This window comes from Pelecanus crispus, chromosome 6 (assembly GCF_030463565.1).
Source record: "Pelecanus crispus isolate bPelCri1 chromosome 6, bPelCri1.pri, whole genome shotgun sequence".
Lineage (NCBI taxonomy): Eukaryota > Metazoa > Chordata > Aves > Pelecaniformes > Pelecanidae > Pelecanus > Pelecanus crispus.
Genome location: NC_134648.1, coordinates 12,459,712 through 12,481,643, shown reverse-complemented (window position 1 = coordinate 12,481,643; position 21,932 = coordinate 12,459,712). Strand labels below are relative to the sequence as shown.

The 21,932-nt window shown below is 40.7% G+C and overlaps 1 protein-coding gene across 2 annotated transcripts in view; it reads right to left on the bottom strand.

Moving 5' to 3' along the window:
• The window catches only part of GALNT18 (polypeptide N-acetylgalactosaminyltransferase 18), a 259,359-nt gene that overhangs the window by 8,774 nt on the left and 228,653 nt on the right, over positions 1–21,932 (bottom strand). For both annotated transcript variants that reach the window (XM_075712750.1, XM_075712752.1), the window contains one exon: positions 10,636–10,800. In XM_075712750.1, coding sequence (XP_075568865.1) covers positions 10,636–10,800 — 165 coding nt within the window. The remainder of the gene's footprint in view (positions 1–10,635; positions 10,801–21,932) is intronic.

Here is a 21,932-nt window from a genome sequence, read left to right as displayed (position 1 = left end):
GCATAAACATCAGAAATGGAAGGTATGGCTTTATACCTATCAGTAATATTTTCCACATATATATATATATAAAATTTTATCATAGATTTATAACAGATTACAAAGGCCCACTGTTAATAGCAAGATTAAGAAAATAATACCTTGCAAAGAAATAAATTCAAGTCTTCACTGAAATACAAAGAAGCTCTTCAGGATATGATAGCTGAAAACACATTTTACTACAGAAAATGGTGATAAAACTAAGAAAATTGAAGCAGGCTTTGGAATAGAATACATTAGCCAGACTAGAAAGATCATTAGGGATTTTTCAGAAAGTAAACATGAACCATTACTGTATCAGCTGTGGCTTTCTGACCTATTATTAGAATCACATCTGCAGAAACAAATATTCTAGGTATACAATGTGATTTTTTAAATTAATTATTGAACACTGTTTCTGGGGTGGGGAGTGGGAGGCGGGGTGTGGGAAGTAGTTTAAAAAGGGAATCTTTTATCCATACATAGCCCTGAGAGTTAGGGCTAAACTCAGAATTCACCGCTGAACATATTGTTTGGTTTTGTTTTGGCAACAAATCCAGATGATGATGTATTATGTTGAAAGTCTGATAGCTAGGATTACCTAAGAAGCCCTTTGCAGAAAAGGAAAAACTAGCTTCATGCTATGCAGTTGATAATGATGCGTATGGCTTTTCTGACTACAGCCGCTGTCCTGAGTAACAACAGGACAATTAATTTAGAAATAAATTGAATGCCTTTTTGAGAGCTGACAATCATAGAAGAGTAAGCTCCAGAAATGCGTATTGGTGAGAGATGATTCACAGGTTGACATTTGCTGAACTTTTTTCTCACTATTAAAGGAGATGTTGTTTCTAAGTGTCTCTCCTGTGTCCTCCTTTTGCTATGTACTGCCTACTGTCCTACTTGGTAGCATTCACAAAACTTTAAATGCTGAACCTGCTATCCTGAGTAGTCGCTGGCTACTTAGCACTCTAACTTCGATACTCTAAAGTTCTGAATTAGAACTTAACCTCAATGGTGTAGAAACACATCTTAACAACAGCAAATACTACATTTCATACTTCCTTTTACTAGCAGGAGTGTTAGATACAGGTAAATCCTGTGTTTCTAAACATCTCTGGAGTCTTGAGTGGCACCTGGCCTCTACAGAAAAGAATCCAAAATTAATGCTCTGCACCAATGTTTTCTGCAGGGTAATTTTGCTCTAACTAAAAAGTACGATTTTTTTTCTTACACAATCCTTCTTTTCATGGATTGTGCCATACAGTAGCTGCCTGTGTAGAGAAACAATATTATGATATAACTACGAAAAAGATGGGAGTGCTGGATACATTGGCTTTATTTGCATGTTTTACAAATACATTTTGTGAAAAGCTTAGAAAAAGTTACCTTTTTCTCTTTCACTCTGAGATTACATATAAATGACTTCTGCAAACAAGTCAGGCTTGATTTATCTGCCTTGATCTAGGCTTGCTTCAAGATGTCTAAAGTAGAAGACAGAGAAAGGCAACAAAGATGCTTTAAAGTGTGATGGAATATTCAGATGGTGGGGAATTACAAAATATATTAAAATGAAAGTAGGACTTTGCTTAGGAAATGATTATTAGTAAATGCTAGTAAATGCTCGTTGCTTAGTAAATGAAAATTAGTGGGATCAAAAGTACGAATACCTGTGCATACCAGTGTGAAAATGGTAAATGAACTTTCTAAGGAAAAAAGGATTGTTAGAGTTAGAAATTTGCAACAGCTACTGTGATTGATGTTGGTATAGGAAACCTGTTGAATTCATTGTCGCAGGCATCAATGTTCAGTGACTGACTGGATGTTTTTAGTGGGCTGGGTTAATTTTAAGAGCACTGATAAAACAACTTTTTATAGGCATGCTGAGACAATCATTCAGACAAATCAAATCTTGGTCTTCATGAAGAGAGCACATTAGGGGTCAAGAAGGGAACCCTCCTCCTGGCGTTACAGTGAACTGCAGGCTCAGAATAGAGCTCATTTCTGTGAAACAGCAAGCATTGACCATTGCCTGAGGCAGTCTTCTAGATGAGGTAATTAATCTAGTTAATTTTCTGATCTGTGATGTGGCAACTTGTGTATTCCTAGGTTTTGCCTTTTTATTTAGTTTTGAAGCAAATGTGTATGTTTGTACATGTTGCTTTCTAAGGCTCGTTCTGCATTGCTTCTCTGTACAGAACTCCTCTTGTTAACGTCTTCCCTCCCCACTTTTGAGTGTGCACAAGATGTTTATGCATAGACACATTATTTTGCTAGCAGATCCATTCACAGCATGCACCCGAAGGTCACGCCTAAGAGCACCTTACTGCCTTATTCTTTCTCTTTTTCTCCTTATGGATGAAAATATTGTTCTAACAGAGCATACCTAGAAAACTAATGTAAAGAAGAAAAGTTCACATTATTATTTACCAACCATAGCATAGGTGATACCTAGTTATTCATCTTCAGCCAGACCAGTAAGAAACCCCTTTCAGCACTATTAGAAAACCCAAGATTTTTATATTTTCCCTAGGAAAGACGAGATGTTTTCCCTAGACATCTTAACAGATTCCCAAAGATTTATGGGTTTTAGATGAGAGAAAATACACATTCCTATTTCTTTGCAAGATGTTAACTCTTACTAAAGTGCAACTCCTTCGGAAAAATACTGAATGACAATTTTATTTCGTGTGTGTATGTGTGTGTGGTGTATTCAATTAGTCTAGGTTTTCTAATCTGAGTGCTCAATATGAAGGCTTCCTAACTCATTTTAACCCAGAAACTGAACTGCCTGCATTGTCATTATATGCTTATGATTAAACCAATCTCTAGAGACCAAGAAATAAATTGAGTGCCAACTGAAGAAAATTAAGAAATAAATTTGCACTAGTATTTCAATTGATCTGCATATTCCAACATGAGAATTTTAGGTTGGGCTCTTTGGGACTTTGGTCACAGTGTCTAGTTATTGAAAATGGCTTTTTCCCTAGTAACCACACAAATGTGGTAGCTGATTATAATTGATATTGGGAAAGGAGTGTCCTTGCACCTGCAGCATGAACCTTGCACAGTTTACTCAGACGATAATGGAAATAATCTATTTTTGGTCTGTTATACTGCGTGTTGTTGCTGTTAGGTTCAGGATACCAGATTTGATGGCCTGGCCATCTCACTAAAAAACAAACCCTCTTTTCTTGTCATATATATCATTATTGAATCCGGATTTAATTGTCTTCCAAGTGAACATTTTTCTCAAGTATTTGCATCTTGGATGGTTGGATGTTACTTGGTAGTCAAACCTTGCTTACGTGCATATTGTTCTTGCCTCCATTGGAATTAAAGATGCAACTTCTACTGACTTGAACAGGACAGGGTTTTGTTTTCATTGGGAAGTTAGAAATAATAAAAGATGTATGCTACAGGTAAAAATACTTCCATCTATCTCACAGCTGAGGAATGCAGGACCCGAGAAGTGATTGGTCCAGTAATGCAAAGGAGGGACCAAGAACAGAGCTCCGATCTCCTGAAACCCAGCCACTTCATTTGGTAAGTGTTGGTTATCAGTCAAGTTGTAAAAAACATTCTGGATTTGGCCGTTCTTTTGCATGCCTGTCATTATAATGCCATGTGGTGCTCCGTCAGCAGCAGCTGTCATCTGCGATTTTTGGATGGAGCCTATCTGACATCTGAAATTAGGAAAAACCAGGTGGAACTAGAACAAATAATTTCTTTGTAAATAAATGTGGTATTTAAAAATTATATGCCAAAATATGCAAATAGGGCATCTGTTTTGAAAGAAAAACACTGTATGTGTTAACTTCCTTCTAAATTAATTCAGCACAAGTGTCTTTGGAGCTTAAATGTAGTCCTCAGGAGAGTAAATACTGCATAATGTGATATGCTGGAAAAGTCTTGAAATGCACCCACTAAAAGCTCATTTTACTGCTGTATTCACACACAAACTTTCTAGCTGGCAAGTTCTACACGTAATCTGCAAAGATTAAAACTTGCTACTAGAAAATTACTCCAAATAGAAGATGAAACTTATACAAGGAAATTTTGGTTACCACTAACTACAGCAACAACTGCAAGCAAATTTAACACTAGTTCTTAAAACACACTACTATATAGTAATGTTTGTATTTAATTTTTTTCCTGCATGTATTTTGCATATACATTTTCATATTTAAGTTGAAGTCAAGTATTCAAAATGGAGAAAGACTGAATGCTTTCAGATTTTTGTACTTCTAAACAATTCCATTCCACATAAATGGGACTAAAGAGTTTGTAGGCTTATAGTAAGACATAGTTCAATGAGTATAAAAACCAAATAATCTAATATGCCTGGGTTAGAGAGTGTTTAATATGACAAGAATATTGGTTAGGTTGCACATGAATTAGGGACAAATTTACTAGAGCAAAAAGCAAATTACAATATTAACTACTTTCTCATGTCTAAGCAGACCAATGGTTCAGGTTCCTTGTCCTCCAGCTATAACACCTTATGCAGTTACCCAGTTAGTTAAAATATTAAGTACAGGCAAGCTAGGGTAATATTTGATGAAAGATGCGCAATGAGTAGCTAAGTATAGAAAAAAGTGCTGCTGATGTACTGGACCCATACACCAACACTGCACTGGGGCCCCTGCGGCTTGTGAAGTGCTCTTTTGTGGTTGAGGTTTAAAACTGACCACTTGGCAACACTGGCTATTGAAAAAATCAGATAGCCTCACTAAAAAGATGGGGCTTAACCTAGTCTGTTGGCTCAATTAATGGAATAATTAGATTCTGTTTTTCTTTATATTTCTCCTGCAGGATCAAAATCTATATTTCTTTTAACAGGATCACAATCACTTTCTGTTCTGAGCTGCCAGGCAGATAGCACTGCATAATTATATAGCTGCATAGCAGTACAGCATGTCTTATACTGCAAATACATATTGAGTGTATTTGCATCCTTTGGGGTTAGAAGTACAGCATAAATTCAAATTCTTGATAAATTAGTGATGCTGTTTTTCTACCCTGTGGCTCTCATAATGGAAGAATCTGAAGAAGTTCATGAGGACAATTGTTCCCTTAGACACACAGCTCTACTGAAATTAATCCCTCTTGTACACAAATGTCCTTGGCTAATGTATGGGTTGAAAACTGGGAGTGGACGTTAGAAGGAAACCGCCTGCTGTTTAATGGAGTTAGCCTCCACTTCTGCACTGTGTATGCTCAGCAAGGGGGCATATGAAATTGGTACCGAGAGTCACTGCTTGCTTCACAGGCTTCCAGTTTAATCCTGCCATGCAGTCTGCACCCTGCATTCCCTACTTGTTTGGGATGTGGTTGTGGGTAATAGTTCTAGCTAGCAGTAGTATTGCACATCCTTTAATTTAATAAGATAAAGGCAGGTAAGAATAATTCAGAATCACTGGCTGGCAAAGGCCAAAATCTGTAGGCGGAACAAGATGTAAATGCTTTCAGTAATTTTAAGGTCTGTTTTTTCTTTATACAGCTATATAGCTATGTAGAATATCTATTTAATCTCTCTATTATCTAATACCTATTTAAATGACATCTGAATCATAATGTTTATCCGTGGAATATTGTAACAACTGAGTAATTCTTTTGCTCTCGTCTGTCTTTCCTTTGCCTTCCACAGCAACTCCTACTGTGATATTTGGGAAATTATACATATGGTAACTACAGTTGTCAGCAACAAATTTTATTTACAGCTTCTCAGGATAGCATAAACCACCCCCTCTGAACACTTCCGAACTGGAAGATTTCCTGTGGAAACCTCCAGTACTGGCTAGAATCACAGTTCTCCATAACATGTAAAAGCAGTGTTAGCATCACAGGTAGATGAGACTGCTCGTGGATATGGGTACACGACCGTGCTGAGCATAGGCTCTGCACAGCCTCTCCCTCCCACGAGGTTTGCGATGAGCGTCCATCCCTATAGGTGCATACCCTTCTTACCTTTCTATGGCAGCCACACTGGAAGTCGAATTACTTAATTTAACAGAGCTTGCTGTACTAAAAAGAATTCCACATGGAACAGCCTTAAAAGGATTAATCTCTTAGGTTTTTAGCTCTGCCGCGTGTCCTTTCTCATATCTCGTTTTACACAGAGCCCTCACCTGTCGCATTTCTCACAACAGCAAATAGTGACCGCGTAGCTAGTCTGGTTAGAAGCATAAGAAACAGTCACATCCCTATCCGACTAAATATAAACATGAAGATGCTTCAGGGTAAAGAGTAAGTACAGAAAAACTTCCTCCTTTTGCCTTTGTTATGCTGCTGGAGGAGTCCTAACGTGCTGTAAGCGTACTTTCTAGATGACCTGCTGTCACCCAGGTGATGTACGTAGAGATGAATTTCACTTGTAGGGTAGGTGTTATGTCACAACTGCCTTTCTATCAGCAATAAACCTGAGAAATCAGACTGGAGACTGAGAAACTCCTTCAAAAACTGAACCGACACACCCCCTCCAAAAAACCTGACTGCAGCATTTAGCATGTACTATTTCTTAGTACACAGAACAAACTTAATAGTACTGGATGGTCAGTTCAGAAGAGCATGGTTTTGGCCATAAGCAGTTTCTACTGAAAGATGTCCCAAGGAGTTACCTGTCCAGGTGCACTGGCCTCCAGCTCCTACCTCTCGGAGCCCCTTCTCTGTCACACAACAGACCACGTAATGCAATCACTACAGCAGCCCAAGGACAGCGGCTTTACTGAGCACGTGGACAGTGACTGCTGTGCACGTGTGCTGCTGAGCTGATGCTTCCTGCAAGCATTTGGTTACACTGGGGAGCAGGCTGCTGCTGCCAGCATGCTGCATGTGCACCTGCTCCTTGCCGTAAAGAGCTCACAGGGTGGGAGCAGGATTAATTGTTTAGTACTAAGTAAGGGGAACTCAGTGGCAACTGAGGTTAGGTTTTCTTTCCTAGTGGTTCATGATGCCAGAGCAGCTTCTTTTGTATCATGTTTAAATTAATATTTTAGTAAAATTCTGACCATTTTACTACCATGTAATTCTTGTAATTCTATCCTCTCTGCCTTGTGTAATTTCTGGTGATTACTTACTATTTTGCTGTAAGGTCTAATTCTGTTCTGATTAAATGAAAAAGTGGTGAGACAGACTGAACTAGGTGAACTGTCAAACACCTAGAAGACTTTTCAGCATAAAAATATTCCCAAATTAAGCATTTCCCTAAGAGAAGACTTGACAAACAACCTGGACAATAAAATTCTTCAACACTACCCAGTTGATGGGAGTCTTTTCAGGGCCAATTTACATACTTTGACATAATTACAGTTATAAACACTTGAGAAAGCCTTGGAATGAAGAATGTCACTGAAGCCTACATTTTATTGGGTCTTGTTGCATTTGGCAGCTGTACAGAACTGTGGAGCATGGAAATTTGCTCAGATGGATCCTGATTATACAAACACATAAATACAAGCTTTGAATGCTCAATGCAAGTTTTTCCTGTACAGAAAGATACTACAAAGTCTCCCAAGGCCTCCTTCCAGTCAGCCAGCATGATATATAATGAAAACAGCTTGAGGTACTGGTGGTGGCTCCCTCCATATGAATGCCCATTAAACCACTATTTTGTCCACAAGGTAGCAGTGGACATCTGAGTATCTGACTCCAGCTACCTACAACTGAAGGTAGCCACATAACTTAAAATTTTAAAACCAACATAAAAGATAAATTTTTAAAAAAAAGAAATCAAGTTTGATACACACACACACACGTATATATGTGTATACACACACACACACGCGCGCGCGCACGTCTAATCAAAGTTGCAAATTAAGAATTAAATAATTCTGTAATAGATCTACAGAAGCAAGACCACTAGCTGAGGATGACCCCTATTTTCTAATTTTGTCATAAGGATTTCTCTCATCATTATATTTCAACAATGCAAAGGAGAAGGAAAATGTTATCTGAAGAATCCTTTTTCCAAAAAGCTGTACAGTCTTCTATCAACTAGACTGAAGTCCATGTCCCACCACAGACTATCATGGTGCCTCTCAGAACATAGTGTGTTTTGCAGACAAATGAGAAAGTTTCCTCATGCAAATTTTAAGATACATGTCTGAAATGCAGTGCAAATACTGATTTTTGTGCTGGTCAGGGAGATCTAGTTCAATTGGTTTATCCAGCTCTGGTTGGTAAGTTTTGTTCCCATTCTCTTTCTGAGACAATTCTCTACTTGCACTGCTATATTTTTAATTATTTATATCATTAGGCTTTCCTGTTGAATGGCTAGGGAATCCAGAGAAGTCAAAGCATACTTGCAGCCAAAGGAAGGTGCATAAAAAGTGATGGCCAGCATCTACACTTAATTAATATTTCACAAACTTCAAGACTACATAAGCATCAATACTTACAGTCCTGCTTATTTTCAGTAGTTCTGCTCACTGCATAATACTGAAAATAAATACCAGAGCTTTAAAAAGGTAATAAAAAAAGACTCCTTTCAGATAGACAGCTTCCAGTGTATTCACAGAAACACAGCCTTTCACCAGACTAAATAGGAGCATTTCAAATGGAGTTCATCAGTTGATCTTGGCAAGCCTTGATTACTCGCATTAGCTTTATTCTAGCTCACAGAACATACAAGGGGCTGTGTACCGTGCTGTATATTGAGAAGTAATGGCATTTTAATTGCATTGGGTATTAACAAAATCCTTTTTGAACAGCAAGCTTTTAATTATTTCATTTGTCTCTTAATTTATCATAAGGAAACAACTAATTAGCTTTCACTTCTCCTGGACAGAAGTTTCTTTGTAGAAGACTTAAGTACAGTCCATAGAGTCTGGTTTAACAGCACTGCACCTTCATTGGGAGATTGTATTTGGAACATGGAATGGAAATACAGACAGAAAACAAGCCTAAAGTCATGAAATACCATTTTTGAAGTTTTTAATAGTTAAATTATCAATGTGTTCTACTGTTGCCCCCCAAATCAGATCTAACACAGTTAGTATTAAAAAATAGCGGCAGTATTCTGGAGTAGAAACCATTAATTGTCACCAAAGGCTTGGGTTATACAGAGCAATCACTGAATAGGTGGACAGTACTAAAATGTTCTGAAATACTATTTAAATAAATATGTTAATTATACTTTTTAAAAATGGTACCAAAAATCAAGTGCAGGGATGGCCACTGTGAGGCCCCCCCCTCATGACGAGACTATTGTTACAATTTGAAAGAAGACATCATTAAAACTCTGCCCTTGAGGACACTGACAGTGAAAGCTGGGATGTCTTTCCAGGTTAGGGATTTAAGGTCTGCTGCTTGAGAGCTACCCTTTAAAAACAAAGATTTGGATTACTTTCAAGTATAAATACATATTATGCTAATAGTATGCTTTACTGATTACTGTCCAAATGCTCTCTGCATTAAGGTAGATGCTAAACTGTACTACCAATGTCCTAAAATATACTGATCATGGCTGTTGAAGTCAAAGAGAAGAAAAAAAAACCAAACAAAAACCTAATGAGTTGGCAGAAAAGATATTGCAAACCCACATGGATGATACAGAGAAATTAAATGCAGGAATAAAATTACCTCAATGGTGAGCCTCAGCCCATGGGCTGGAGTACACAACTAGATTTGTAGCCTCAAAACTGCAGAGGGGCAACTGTGACCAGTCAAACTTGCACTAGCTATTAAATTTTCCACAGAAGCTCAATCAGGTACTTGTTTTAGCAAGTATTGTAATCTCATTTTATTTATCCTAAGGAACCGACATGTCAGTACCTGACATGGTAAACTTCCAATGTCCTAATTCTTAACTTGGGAAAATCTTACCTTCCTTTGAAAGACCAAATTTGACTATCTTTTGCTTCCAGCCATTGGAACCTGTTTTGTCTTCAGTATAACCTATGTCCCTCTGTGGAAACACTGATACACTTTGAGTCACCTTGCCACTTCCTCTCAGCTAGACTGAGCAGAGTGATCTCTATAAGCATCGTATTGCAGAGCATGTTTTCTAGCCCCAGAACTTTTGTGGCTTCTTTATAGTTCTCCCTTCTATTTCTAAATCAGTTATGAAGTGTGGACACCAGGCCTGGACTTGGTGTCCTATCAGCATTCTCATCACTGTGCAATCACTTCTCAGCCTTTACTTGCACTTCTTTTTCTCTCTCTCTCACACACACACAAAAAAGCATTAGCCTTTTTAAGTAAGGAACTGCAAAAGTAGCTTATGGTGAGGCTGTTATCATCAGTGACCCACTACCCCCTTTTCTGAGTTGCTACTTGCAGAAAAACAAACAACAAAAAAGCATTCTGTTTCTTGTTCCTAAATAGGTTACTTTGCATTTGACTCTTACCAAAATATTTTTTTTTTTATTGAGAGAATTCTGTAGCAGTCATTCTGCCTTAGAAAGAAATAATTTATTGTGAACTCAGAAAATATAATACAAGTTTTATAACCTCCTGAGGTAGCTGACATTGGGATAAAATGTATAGCTTCCTGGCTCCGTGCAAAGAAAGCAAGGATAAATCTGGTTCTGTTCTGTTAGTAAACAGATTACTCACACTTTGGATGCAGAAACAGAGCTTTCGAACTTTCTGAAATGTCTGCTGAGTAAGAATTACCTGAGTAAACTGCCAGTAAAGCTTCATTCTCTTGGCTTTGGCATAATTGCATTCAATGAGCCTGGGCCTGCTGTTCACATCCACCAGGCATCTGTTGTCATCATCGTCGATAGTGGGACTCAGAACACCCACATGGAGCTGCTGATTGCTTGTGTAATAAACATTCTGCAACAGGAAGCACAAACAAGATTTGTGGCCTCTAGACAGAAGCAGCATTTTTACCAAAAAGCTAATGGCAAGGATAAATATGCTGAATAGCATTAGGCTGACCCCATAGTGGCTTTTAAATTATTTCCTTTCATGCAGGAGGCAACACAACATTTTAAAAGTTGTTCTAAATTAACAATTAATTGTTACTTGTTACCAACAAGTAAGTGACAGTTAACTACTTAATAGGAAATACGCAAACAAAACTGATTGTTGCCTCATCGTGTGCCTTTTTACTTCTGTTTCCTATGGTCATGCACTGTGGGTCTTCAAAGAGCAAGATGTACATCCTCTAGCAGGAAGTGGGGTTAGTTTGAGTATTGCCATCAACTCTGATCAGACTGTTTCATCTGAGGATAATACCTAACTGGAGAGGTAAGAAAGCAAACAGCAGCACAGCAGTTCAGCAGGAAGGATCTCAATCTTTTATACAACAGATAGAAAGATAAATTAAGGTTTTCTACAAACAAATGCTAAAAAAAAAATTTGAGGCAGCTAACCAGAATCCCGTATATACAATAAAAAGTTATTAGCAGTTGGTGACAGACAGATACATGGCAGGAGAGAGAACAGAATGGCCATGTTTCAGCCTATTTGTTCTCATTTTATTTTGTTTATGTCAATACATGCAGACACAAGAGACTGGAAAAAGGGCCCAGACACTGGCTGCTCTGGATTTGTAGCAAAGGAGTGCTCTCACAGGCCTCAGTGATTGCACTTATGACCAAAGGCATGAGACTATTATATTACACAAATTCTTTCCACTCTGTTTGACTACAAACAGGTACGTGGGAGGTTTCTCTAGAAGAAAGAAAGAGAAGGGGAAGGAAGGTGAGCTTGCCAGACAGAGTCCATAATGTGTCCTCTTGAAGATGACAGGTTACATATAAGACCAGGAACGTAACACAGGACTATGCCAGGATTGTCTGTTTGCTAATCAAAAATAGAATTTATTTTGCTAAAACCAGACCTTTTTCTTGAGAGGACCATGAGAAAGATGAAATGGCAGCATCATGCTTTAGCAGCCTTATCCAATAAGGGTAGGTGTAAGGCTTTGATAACTCTAGTGGTATCAGAGTCACAACAGACGAGAGCTGGACAGAAGCACCAAAGTAATGTCCTCGTCATCTTACTATATCCATTCCATGTGTCTGTAAAAGGGGAGCAGGAAATCATCCTGTGTGTATTTCGGAATCTTTTCTGTTCCTGGAGGTTGATAGTATTATCTCCAGGTATCTGTTCATTGATATAGCTTGTTTTATATGTGTGTATTCTTATTTGTGAAAACTCTGATAAAATATTAATTGCAAACAGGAGAGAAAGCAGAGAAACAGAACAAACCAGGACTGAGGAGAGATTTGGGAGCTTAATGTAAAACAACAACTTTGAATGCTGAAATCAGTCAGTGCAGGGATTAAATACAGATCAAAACAAATGGTAGAGTTTCTGTGCAAGACTATGTTCTTTGTTTACTCTCCTGGAATACTTCTGGGGCAGATCTGCAGCAAATGTAAACTGACATAATTGCATAAAAGTTAATGCAGTTGCCATTAATGGTTTACATTAATCAAAGGTATGACTGCCTTCATGAAGTTTCATTCTTTTCACCCCATGGAAATGGTAACAGAAATCTGAGCTCACTGAACCGAGGTGAGTCTAGGTTTTAAGAGTCTGAATAGAGAAAAGTTGAATAGTTTAGTCATACCTTACAGGAGAAGAGAAGGGTAAATAAAAGGACCTAGCAGAGCATATTTCCAAAATAGTTATTACTGATTGAAATAAACTGTAAGAACTGCGGAAGGACTAACAAGACTATACCCCAACAGACTCCGTCCATCAGTCAGATAATTAACAATCCTACAAACAAAACTGATGCTTTAGAAGAGCAATAAACATTTAGAATGCACTTTCTAGACAGACCAACAGCAACTATTTTAGATATGTTTAAGATCTATCCAGATGCTTTTTTTTGGAGAGAGATTGAGGTAGTAATATAGCAAGGCAGTAAGATCAAGATGATCTTTAAAGGGGATTGTTAGGACACATTGACTCTACAGATGAACGTTTTGTTGCAGGTCGTTTGCCTCTTACCTAAATTTACTACTAGAAAAAATGAGAGGGAAATTGTCAGTTATTTGCATTTTTTACTAATAGGAAGTGATTTGTTAATTCCATTTTTTCAGCACGTTGTCACCACAGACAACATGATAGAAGAAAATCAAGGGGGTTTGCATTCTTCTCTTTTCTTTTCTTGAATAGACACATTAGTCACTGAAACCAAGTGAGCAGGCTTGGCCATACCTCCGAGAAGTCCACACTATAGCTCAGGGTTGCTTATGCAAAAAAGTGGTGTTCCTGCAAACCCTCAGGGCTGAGCTGTTTTTATTAGCTCAGTCTCCTCAGCCTTTCACAGAGTGGCCTGAAGGTAATCATTTAATCTTCCTGGATAAAGCAAGCACAATTCATAGTGCAACTCCTCCAGCTTTTTTTGATGTCATATCAGCAATGGTTCAGTCTGAGCATCTTTCTGGGCAGAAGCAGAATGATGGCTCTGGCTGGGGGAATTACCCAATTCTGTTTGTTGGCAAAACTGTACCGAAATAGAACAATCAAATGCAATTATGCTTAATAGAGATAATTAGCAGGTTGTTGCTTATCTTTAGAGAGCTCACCCTACCTCCTAATATCACTTAATTTTTCATTGTGGACCAGTTTACTAAAAGAGGTGTGAAATCTTGCATTCTCACCTAGTATTGGGAAAGGTACCTTTCAGCACTTAAGTGGCATGTAAAAATAAGCTCGAAGTGAAACAGCCTGTGGTACAGTGGCAATTTGTCCTTCTAACTAGGCTCTTTCAGGGTGTTGCTTTGCTTATCCAGTAATCTGGATATTATTTAATTATTCTCTATATTTACTATTATAAGTATTTTAGTATCTTATCCAATAATACCATATCCTGTTTCAGAATTGAAAACATTGCACAACCTGGTAATTCGACTACTATGTTCTTCTAATGGAGAGATCACATCAAAAGCGCATATCCTCTACAAATCCCACTTGAGCAGCATGCTGGTGAACAGTGAGGTATCGGTTTGTGTTGCACTGGGCCAGAAATGTTTTCTTAAAACCGATGGACAGTCCCTGGCTCCTTTCACCCAGCCCGGGACTAAAACAGTCCCTGCACTGAGACAGCATAATAGTAACTGTGTCAGGATGAAGGGAGGACATCTATTTGGTAAAACAGAATTAACTATTGACACTGCTGATTAAATTTGAAATGCTCCTCTAGTCTGAAACCTAAAGCTATTAAACATGAAACCATGGTAAAGCCTCCCTTTAAATAATTGTGTATCTTAAGAAAAATACTTTAATTGCTTTCATACTATATCTCCCTGTTTCTATTTGATTATTTTAGTTTTCCAAAATACTTTTTGGGTTGGCTTTTTTTTTTGGGGGTGCTGGTGGTGGTTTAGTTTTGGGGTTGTTTTAGTTTAAAAATTAAAAATACTATGTGTACTGTTAAAAATAGTACACAAATTACCTTTCTGGAGTAGGCAGTAGGAGATAACCAGCTGAGTTACATGAACTGAATTACCATTTCATAATGTCCTTGACCTGCAGGTAAAATACGATCTTACAGATTGAAAACATATTCATGTTTTATCATCTTATGTGTAGCCCTATAAAAAACACTTTGTACTTGTGATTTAAATCAGTTGTTAAATAGATAAATGCCCACAGCAGTACTTCTTCAAGAGGGTGCTTTTAACAAGCACCAAGAAGTATGTTAGCTGTTTTGCAGTCCACTTCAGCACAAAATGGACAACCGAAGCACTTGTGTTTAAAACACGACAGAAGATACAGGCAAAACACATTGTACCTGCACAACTATTCCTACAGTATTGCAACATCACTGTCCTGGCTTCAGCTGGGATAGAGTTAAATTTTCTTCCTAGCAGCTGGTATAGTGCTGTGTTTTGGATTTAGTATGAGAATGATGTTGCTAACACACTGATGTTTTAGTTGTTGCTAAGTAGTGCTTACTCTAGTCAAGGACTTTTTCAGCTTCCCATGCTCTGCCAGGTGCACAAGAAACTGGGAGGGGGCACAGCCAGGACAGCTGACCCAAACTGCCCAAAGGGCTATTCCATACCATATGACATCATGCTCAGTATATGAACTGGGGGGAGTTGGCTGGGGGGGGGCAGCGAACACTGCTCAGGAACTGACTGGGTGTCGGTCAGCAGGCGGCGAGCAGTTGCATTGTGCATCACTTGTTTTGTATATTCCCCCCGCTTCCTTTTCTGTCCTATTAAACTGTTTCTCTCTCAACCCATGAATTTTACTTTTTTTTTTTTCCAATTCTCTCCCCATCCGACTGGGGAGGTGGAGAGTGAGCAAGCGGCTGTGTGGTGTTTAGCTGCCTGCCAGGTTAAACCACAACAGCCCTTTTTGGTGCCCAGTGTGGGGCACGAAGGGTTTGAGATAACGACAGATCTGACCAGAGCATGTTAAACCAAATTTGTGATAAGCATTCATTATATTAGTTTAACAGTCACTGGTCACAATGTTGATTCATTTGCTCTCAGAGTTGTTGTGCTTGCTCTCAGAGTTGTGCTATGTGACACCTTACTTGCCGTATACATTCCCTGTGGTGCTGTTTATCACCTCTGGGAGCTGGATTAAAGTTACTGTGTTGCTGTACTGTGTAACACTGGTTTATGGTATGATAAAATTATCGGCCATGAGAATGTACTCAGCACTGCCATCATTCCTGTACTTCAGGAGCCATTTCTCGGAAACTATTAATATTACACTTCTTACCTCTTCTCCTCGGAGAACTGATCTATTGCGGAGACAGAGAGGAACACTTTCCCCCACTCCTTCACCACCCTTTCTCCTTCAGGCTAGTTACAACAGCTCGTGAGAATTTTGAATATCCTTGGGATAGTCAAACCAGCATGTCTCCTGAATGCGGTTCAGGTCTTGTTTAGGGTTAAACAGCAATTTAAGAATATCACCCAGAGATCAACCCCTGAGACAGGCACTGCAGCCACTCCAACCCCCACGACGGGCATTGTGACAGGCACTGCAACTACTCCAACCCTGGCAAAAGGCACTGCGGCTACTCAAACCCCCATGACAGGCAATGAGATTACTCAAAATCCCATGATACGCACTGCAGCTACTCAAACCCCAGCGACAGGCACTGCAGCTACTCCAACCACCATGATACGCAATGCAGCTACTCAACCTTCGGTGACAGGCGCTGCAGTGACTCTAACCCTAGTGACAAACACTGCAGCTACTCAAATTCAGCTACAGGCACTGTGGCTGAACTAGAGAACTAACCCGTGCCGGTATCAGTCACCCCTATACACAAGAAGAAGAACACAAGAAGATTGGCTTGTTTAGTAAGGGATGAAGATGAACCAGGGCCATCATGAGAAGAGAAGGAAGAGGCAGAACCCATAAATGAGATGGTGAGCACCTGATCCCTATCCCTGAGTGAACTGTGAGATATGTGAAAAGATTTCAGTTGTCATCCAGGTGAGCACACAGAATCATAGAATGCTTTGGGTTGGAAGGCACCTTTAGAGGTCATCTAGCCCAACACCCCGCAGTGAGCAGGCACAGCTTTAACTGGATCAGGTTGCTCAGAGCCCCCTCCAACCTGACCTTGAATGTTGCCAGGGATGGGACCTCCACTACCTCTCCAGGCAACCTGTTCCAGTGCTTCACCACCCTCGTTGTAAAAAATTTTTCTTATGTCTAGTCTAAATCTATTCTTCTTTAGTTTAAATCCATTATTCCTTGTTCTGTCACAACAGGCCTTGCTAAAAAGATTCTCCCATCCTTCCTGTAGGCCCCCTTTAAGTACTGAAAGGCCGCAATAAGGTCTCCCTGCAGCCTTCTCTTCTCCAGGCTGAACAACCCCAACTCTCTCAGCCTGGCCTCATAGGAGAGGTGCTCCAGCCCTCGGATCATTTTGGTGGCCCTCTTCTGGACCCGCTCCAACAGGTCCATGTCCTTCTTGTACTGAGGGCTCCAGAGCTGGAGGCAGTGCTCCAGGTGAGGTCTCACCAGAGCAGAGTAGAGGGGCAGAATCACCTCCCTCGACCTGCTGGCCACGCTTCTTTTGATGCAGCCCAGGACACGGTTGGCTTTCTGGGCTGCAAGCGCACATTGTTGCCTCATGTCCAGCTTTTCATCCACCAGGACCCCCAAGTCCTTCTCCGCAGGGCTGCTCTCAATCCCTTCATCCCCCAGCCTGTATTGATATTGGGGGTTGCCCCGTCCCAGGTCCAGGACCTTGCATTGGCCTTGTTGAACCTCATGAGGTTCACACAGGCCCACCTGTCCAGCTTGTCCAGGTCTCTTTGGATGACATCTCGTCCTTCTGGCGTGTCAACCGCACCACTCAGCTTGGTGTTGTCTGCAGACTTGCTGAGGGTGCACTCGATCCCACTGTCTATGTCATTGATGAAGATGTTAAATAGCACCGGTCCCAGTATGGACCCCTGAGGGACTCCACTTGTCACCGGTCTCCATTTGGACATCGAGCCATTGACCACAACCCTCTGGATGCAACCATCCAGCCAATTCCTTATCCATCGAACAGTCCACCCATCAAATCCATATCTCCCCAATTTAGAGAGAAGGATGTTGTGGGGGACTGTGTCGAACACTTTGCAGAAATCCAAGTAGATGACGTCCATTGCTTTGCCCTTGCCCACTGATGCAGTCACGCCTTCATAGAAAGCCAGTAGGTTGGTCAGGCAGGACTTTGCTTGATGAATCCATGCTGGCTGTCTCGAATTGCCTCCCTGTCCTCCATGTGCTTGAGCATAGCTTCTAGGAGGATCTGTTCCATGATCTTCCCAGGCACAGAGGTGAGGCTGACAGGTCAGTAGTTCCCAGGGTCCTCCTTTCTTCCCTTTTTAAAAATGGGCACAACATTCCCCTTTTTCCAGTCAGCAGGGACTTCACCTGACTGCCATGACTTTTCAAATATCATGGAGAGTGGCTTGGCAACTACATCAGCCAATTTCCTCAGGACTCTGGGGTGCATCTCATCAGGTCCCATAGATTTGTGTATGTTCAGGTTCTTTACGTGGTCTCGAACCTGATCTTCCCTTACAGTGGGAGGGGCTTTACCCCCCCTGCTCCCCATCTTTTGGTCCATCGATTTGGGAGGGGTGAGGAGAGAGGTTGCCGGTGAAGACCGAGGCAAAAAAGTTGTTGAGTACCTCAGCCTTCTCCTCGTCTGTTGATACTAGGTCACCATTCTTGTTCATCAGGGGGTGTACGCTTTCTTTAACCTTCCATTTCTGGTTGATATACCTGTAGAAGCCCTTCTTGTTATTCTTTACGTCCCTTGCCAAATTCAGCTCCATCCTCGCCTTGGCCTTCCTGACCCCCTCCCTACACAACTGGGCTGTTTCCCTGTATTCCTCCCAGGACACCTGTCCCTGCTTCCACTGCCTGTGCAGTTCCCTCTTACTCTTTAGTTTGACCAGGATGTCTTGACTCAGCCATGCTGGTCTCTTCCCTTCCTTGCCTCATTTTTTACACTTGGGGACTGATAGCTCTTGTGCTCTATGGAAGGTGTCCTTAAAGATCTGCCAACTCTGTTCTGTTCCCCTGTCCCTGAGGACTGTCTCCCAGGGGGGCAGACATCATCACCTGGCTGCTCCTATGCTGGGATAACAGGGCCAGTAGCCTGGAATTAGAGGTCTGGGAAGCCAAGCAGCTGGGATCCCTTTCTAGGGAAGGGGGCATTGATAAAGCGATTGGAAAAGGGGCACAAGACCTCAGCCTCTGGAGGTGACTCCTGTCAGGTGTAAAGGAAAGATGTTATATGTCACTCAGGCAAGTGGACCACCATGGAGAGAGGTATCCAGTACCTGAGAGAATTAGCCATGCTGGAGGTGATTTATAGTGACCTGAACAACGAGCAGTTATGCAAAGATCCAGATGAAGTCAGATGCACACGACACATAGGACAGAAAAGGAAGTGAAAATAAATAATAATAATAATAATAATAATAAAAACCCAAACAAGTGATGCACAATGCAATTGCTCACCACCCGCTGACCAACACCCAGCCAGTTCCCAAGCAGCGATTGCTGCCCACTGGCCAACTCCCCCAGTTTATATACCAAGCATGATGTCATATGGTATGGAATAGCCCTTTGGGCAGTTTGGGTCAGCTGTCCTGGCTGTGCCCCCTCCCAGTTTCTTGTGCACCTGGCAGAGCATGGGAAGCTGAAAAAGTCCTTGACTAGAGTAAGCACTACTTAGCAACAACTAAAACATCAGTGTGTTAGCAACCTTATTCTCAAACTAAATCCAAAACACAGGACTATGCCTGCTGCTAGGAAGAAAATGAACTGTATCCCAACCAAAACCACAATCACCGTCAACTAACACAAAATAGAAATTTTGCAGTAATGTAGGAAAGTAATTTTTGAACAATCGCTCCAGTACTTTCTTGGAAGTACAAATGACTGAATGTTAAATATGGACTATTAAGTCATTTGGGTAACTGAAAATTTTACTGAGAATTTGGACCTTTCATTTCTGCTACAGCAGCAAATGTTGCAGCAGCCCTTGTTCAAGGGACTGGAGACTCAATAGGGAAACATTTGCTTAGTTCCACTGAAGTCAAGACACTTGCTGTGTGCTGATTTACAGCATTCATTCAAAGTTCCTTTGCACTTTCAGTGAAGATGCAGCCTCAGCAAAACACAACCACACATTTTCAAATCACCATCACATACATACTCCCTGAGGAGCTACTGAATTTCCACAGAAACAGTCTTGCTTGGATGTTGGTACCAAAGCACATGATCAAAAAAAAAAACCCAAACCCTCCTTTATTCTGTAACAAAATAAGCCTCCTTACATTTCATGAGTCTGTTCTAGCTCACAGCACTTTACCATCTAGTTCTTTCACCGTAACAGTATTGATGTACAACTATGTCTCCTGGGCAACTGGAAGGGAGCACCTTTGTTTAGAAATCAGTTAGGTTCAACAAAAGGCACTTCTCAAAACATGAAATTTTAAGGATTCAGCATTACTGTCAGTTAGAAACTCTAAAAATGTAGACAGGATCTGTGATCTGCAAAGTGTCAGAGTCAGCATGGGGCCTAAGCCTTAGGCACTTGCACATCTCCTTCAACCACCCTCCCACCAGGTGCTTTTTGAGGGTGGCTGAGTGCTGTTCACACACGGACAGGCTGGCTCTGGAGGCTGCCCCTTGCTGCCTGCTTTCCCTGACCGCACTACAGATCCAGCTGCATTCAGTGTCCTCAAGAAACTTCCTCTGGAAGCCTGCGGCTCACAGCAGATGCAAGTGATGAAAATAAGTTGTTCAAAACAAAACTTGGTGTTATTAATCTGAAGATTTGCAGCAAGCAAATGATTAAAGTAACAAAAGCTTCATACCTGGAGCTGAAGAAAAGCGTATCAGTTGCCTTGAAAGCTTGACATAGGTCTCTGCCACAAGGCTTCTGTTTCAGTCTCTTTTGTGTTCTCTCAGAACAGCCTCATAACTAATCACCTTCATAACTAATCCTCCTCTGGTCTGTAAAAGGTGTGGGGTTTTACATCTGCTGAGAAACTTGGCCTGCAAATATCCTTGTGCCTGTAAAATAGCATCTTCCAACTAAAGGACCAATAATTTCACAGCTTTCTCGAATTTATTTTCCTAGAAGTGTCATATCTAAGGCCATTGCTTCATTTCCTGTTTGCTCCACCTAATAATCTCTCTGATTATTCACATTAAGACTAAATATAAGACAAGCAAACTGGGATTGGTATCACATTAATAAAATGGTTCCCACAATCTTCATAAGGTCGAAGAGTGAGATTTAGAATCATAGAACGGTTTGGGTTGGAAGGGACCTTAAAGACACTTAGTTCCAACCCTTCTGCTGTGTGCAGGGACACCTTCCACAAGACCAGGTTGCCCAAAGCCCCATCCAACCAGGCCTTGGATGCTTCCAGGGATGGGGCATCCACAGCTTCTCTGGGCAAGCTGTTCCAGCGACTCACCACCCTCACAGTAAAGAATTTCTTCCTAATAGCTAATCTAAATCTATCCTCTTTCAGTTTAAAATGGTTACCCCTCGTCCTGCCACTACACTCCCTGATAAAGAGTCCCTCCCCATCTTTGCTGTACTTTTAAGTACTAGAAGGTCTCCCCAGAGCCTTCTCTTCTCTAGGCTAAACAACCCCTACTCTCTCAGCCTGTCCTCATAGGGGGAGGTGCTCCAGCTCCTCGATCATTTAGTCAAAGCATCCTTGGCATTTTTTCTAAACATTTTTTTTAAGAACAAAATTTATTTCTCCTAAAGAGACAGCTAGAAGATGAAAACACAAATGAGTGGTAGTTGAGAGCTGCATAGCCTAGGATTCTTAAGAAATCTTCATGAATGGCTAGGAACTATTAGGGAAAATTTGGTGCCCTTAATATTTTCCCCACCTGCATTTCAGATGAATTAATTTGCTGTATGTTACTTTTTCTTTTTAATATTCTAAGCCTAACTTTTTCTGAAAATGTGCTTGAATATCGGGAAAACTTACAATATCGCAATGAAAACAAAACTGTATACATTACTGCTACTCAGACAAACTCCAGAATAAAGGAGAAGCAGCTTCACCCTTTATTTGGCATTGGACCAAGCCATACCTTTGCTCATTTTTGGGGAGTGCAGGGACTCCCCCTCCCTCCTGATGCAATGTCACGAAGCAAATCAGCATGGAAGAGAAAAAGGAGAATTCACACTTAGAGTCACAGTCTCCCCTAAATCTCAGTTGTTACATTCAGAACAAAAGGTCCTTTTGCCCTTCTATTCCACCTATCTCCTCCTAGACAAATTCTGCCTTTAGCTGTAATCTTGAAATATCACTTATACAGCCAGCCATCTAACTGCTGAAGAGTTCAACCTCTGCTAAGCCAGTGCTCACTGGGAAAAACATGTGCACAGCACGTGCAAGTGCCAGAGGCATAAAGTGGGCATAGCAAAAAGCAGATCTGCATAAGAATGCTCAAAATTGGAAAAAAAAAAAAAAGAGTTTGTG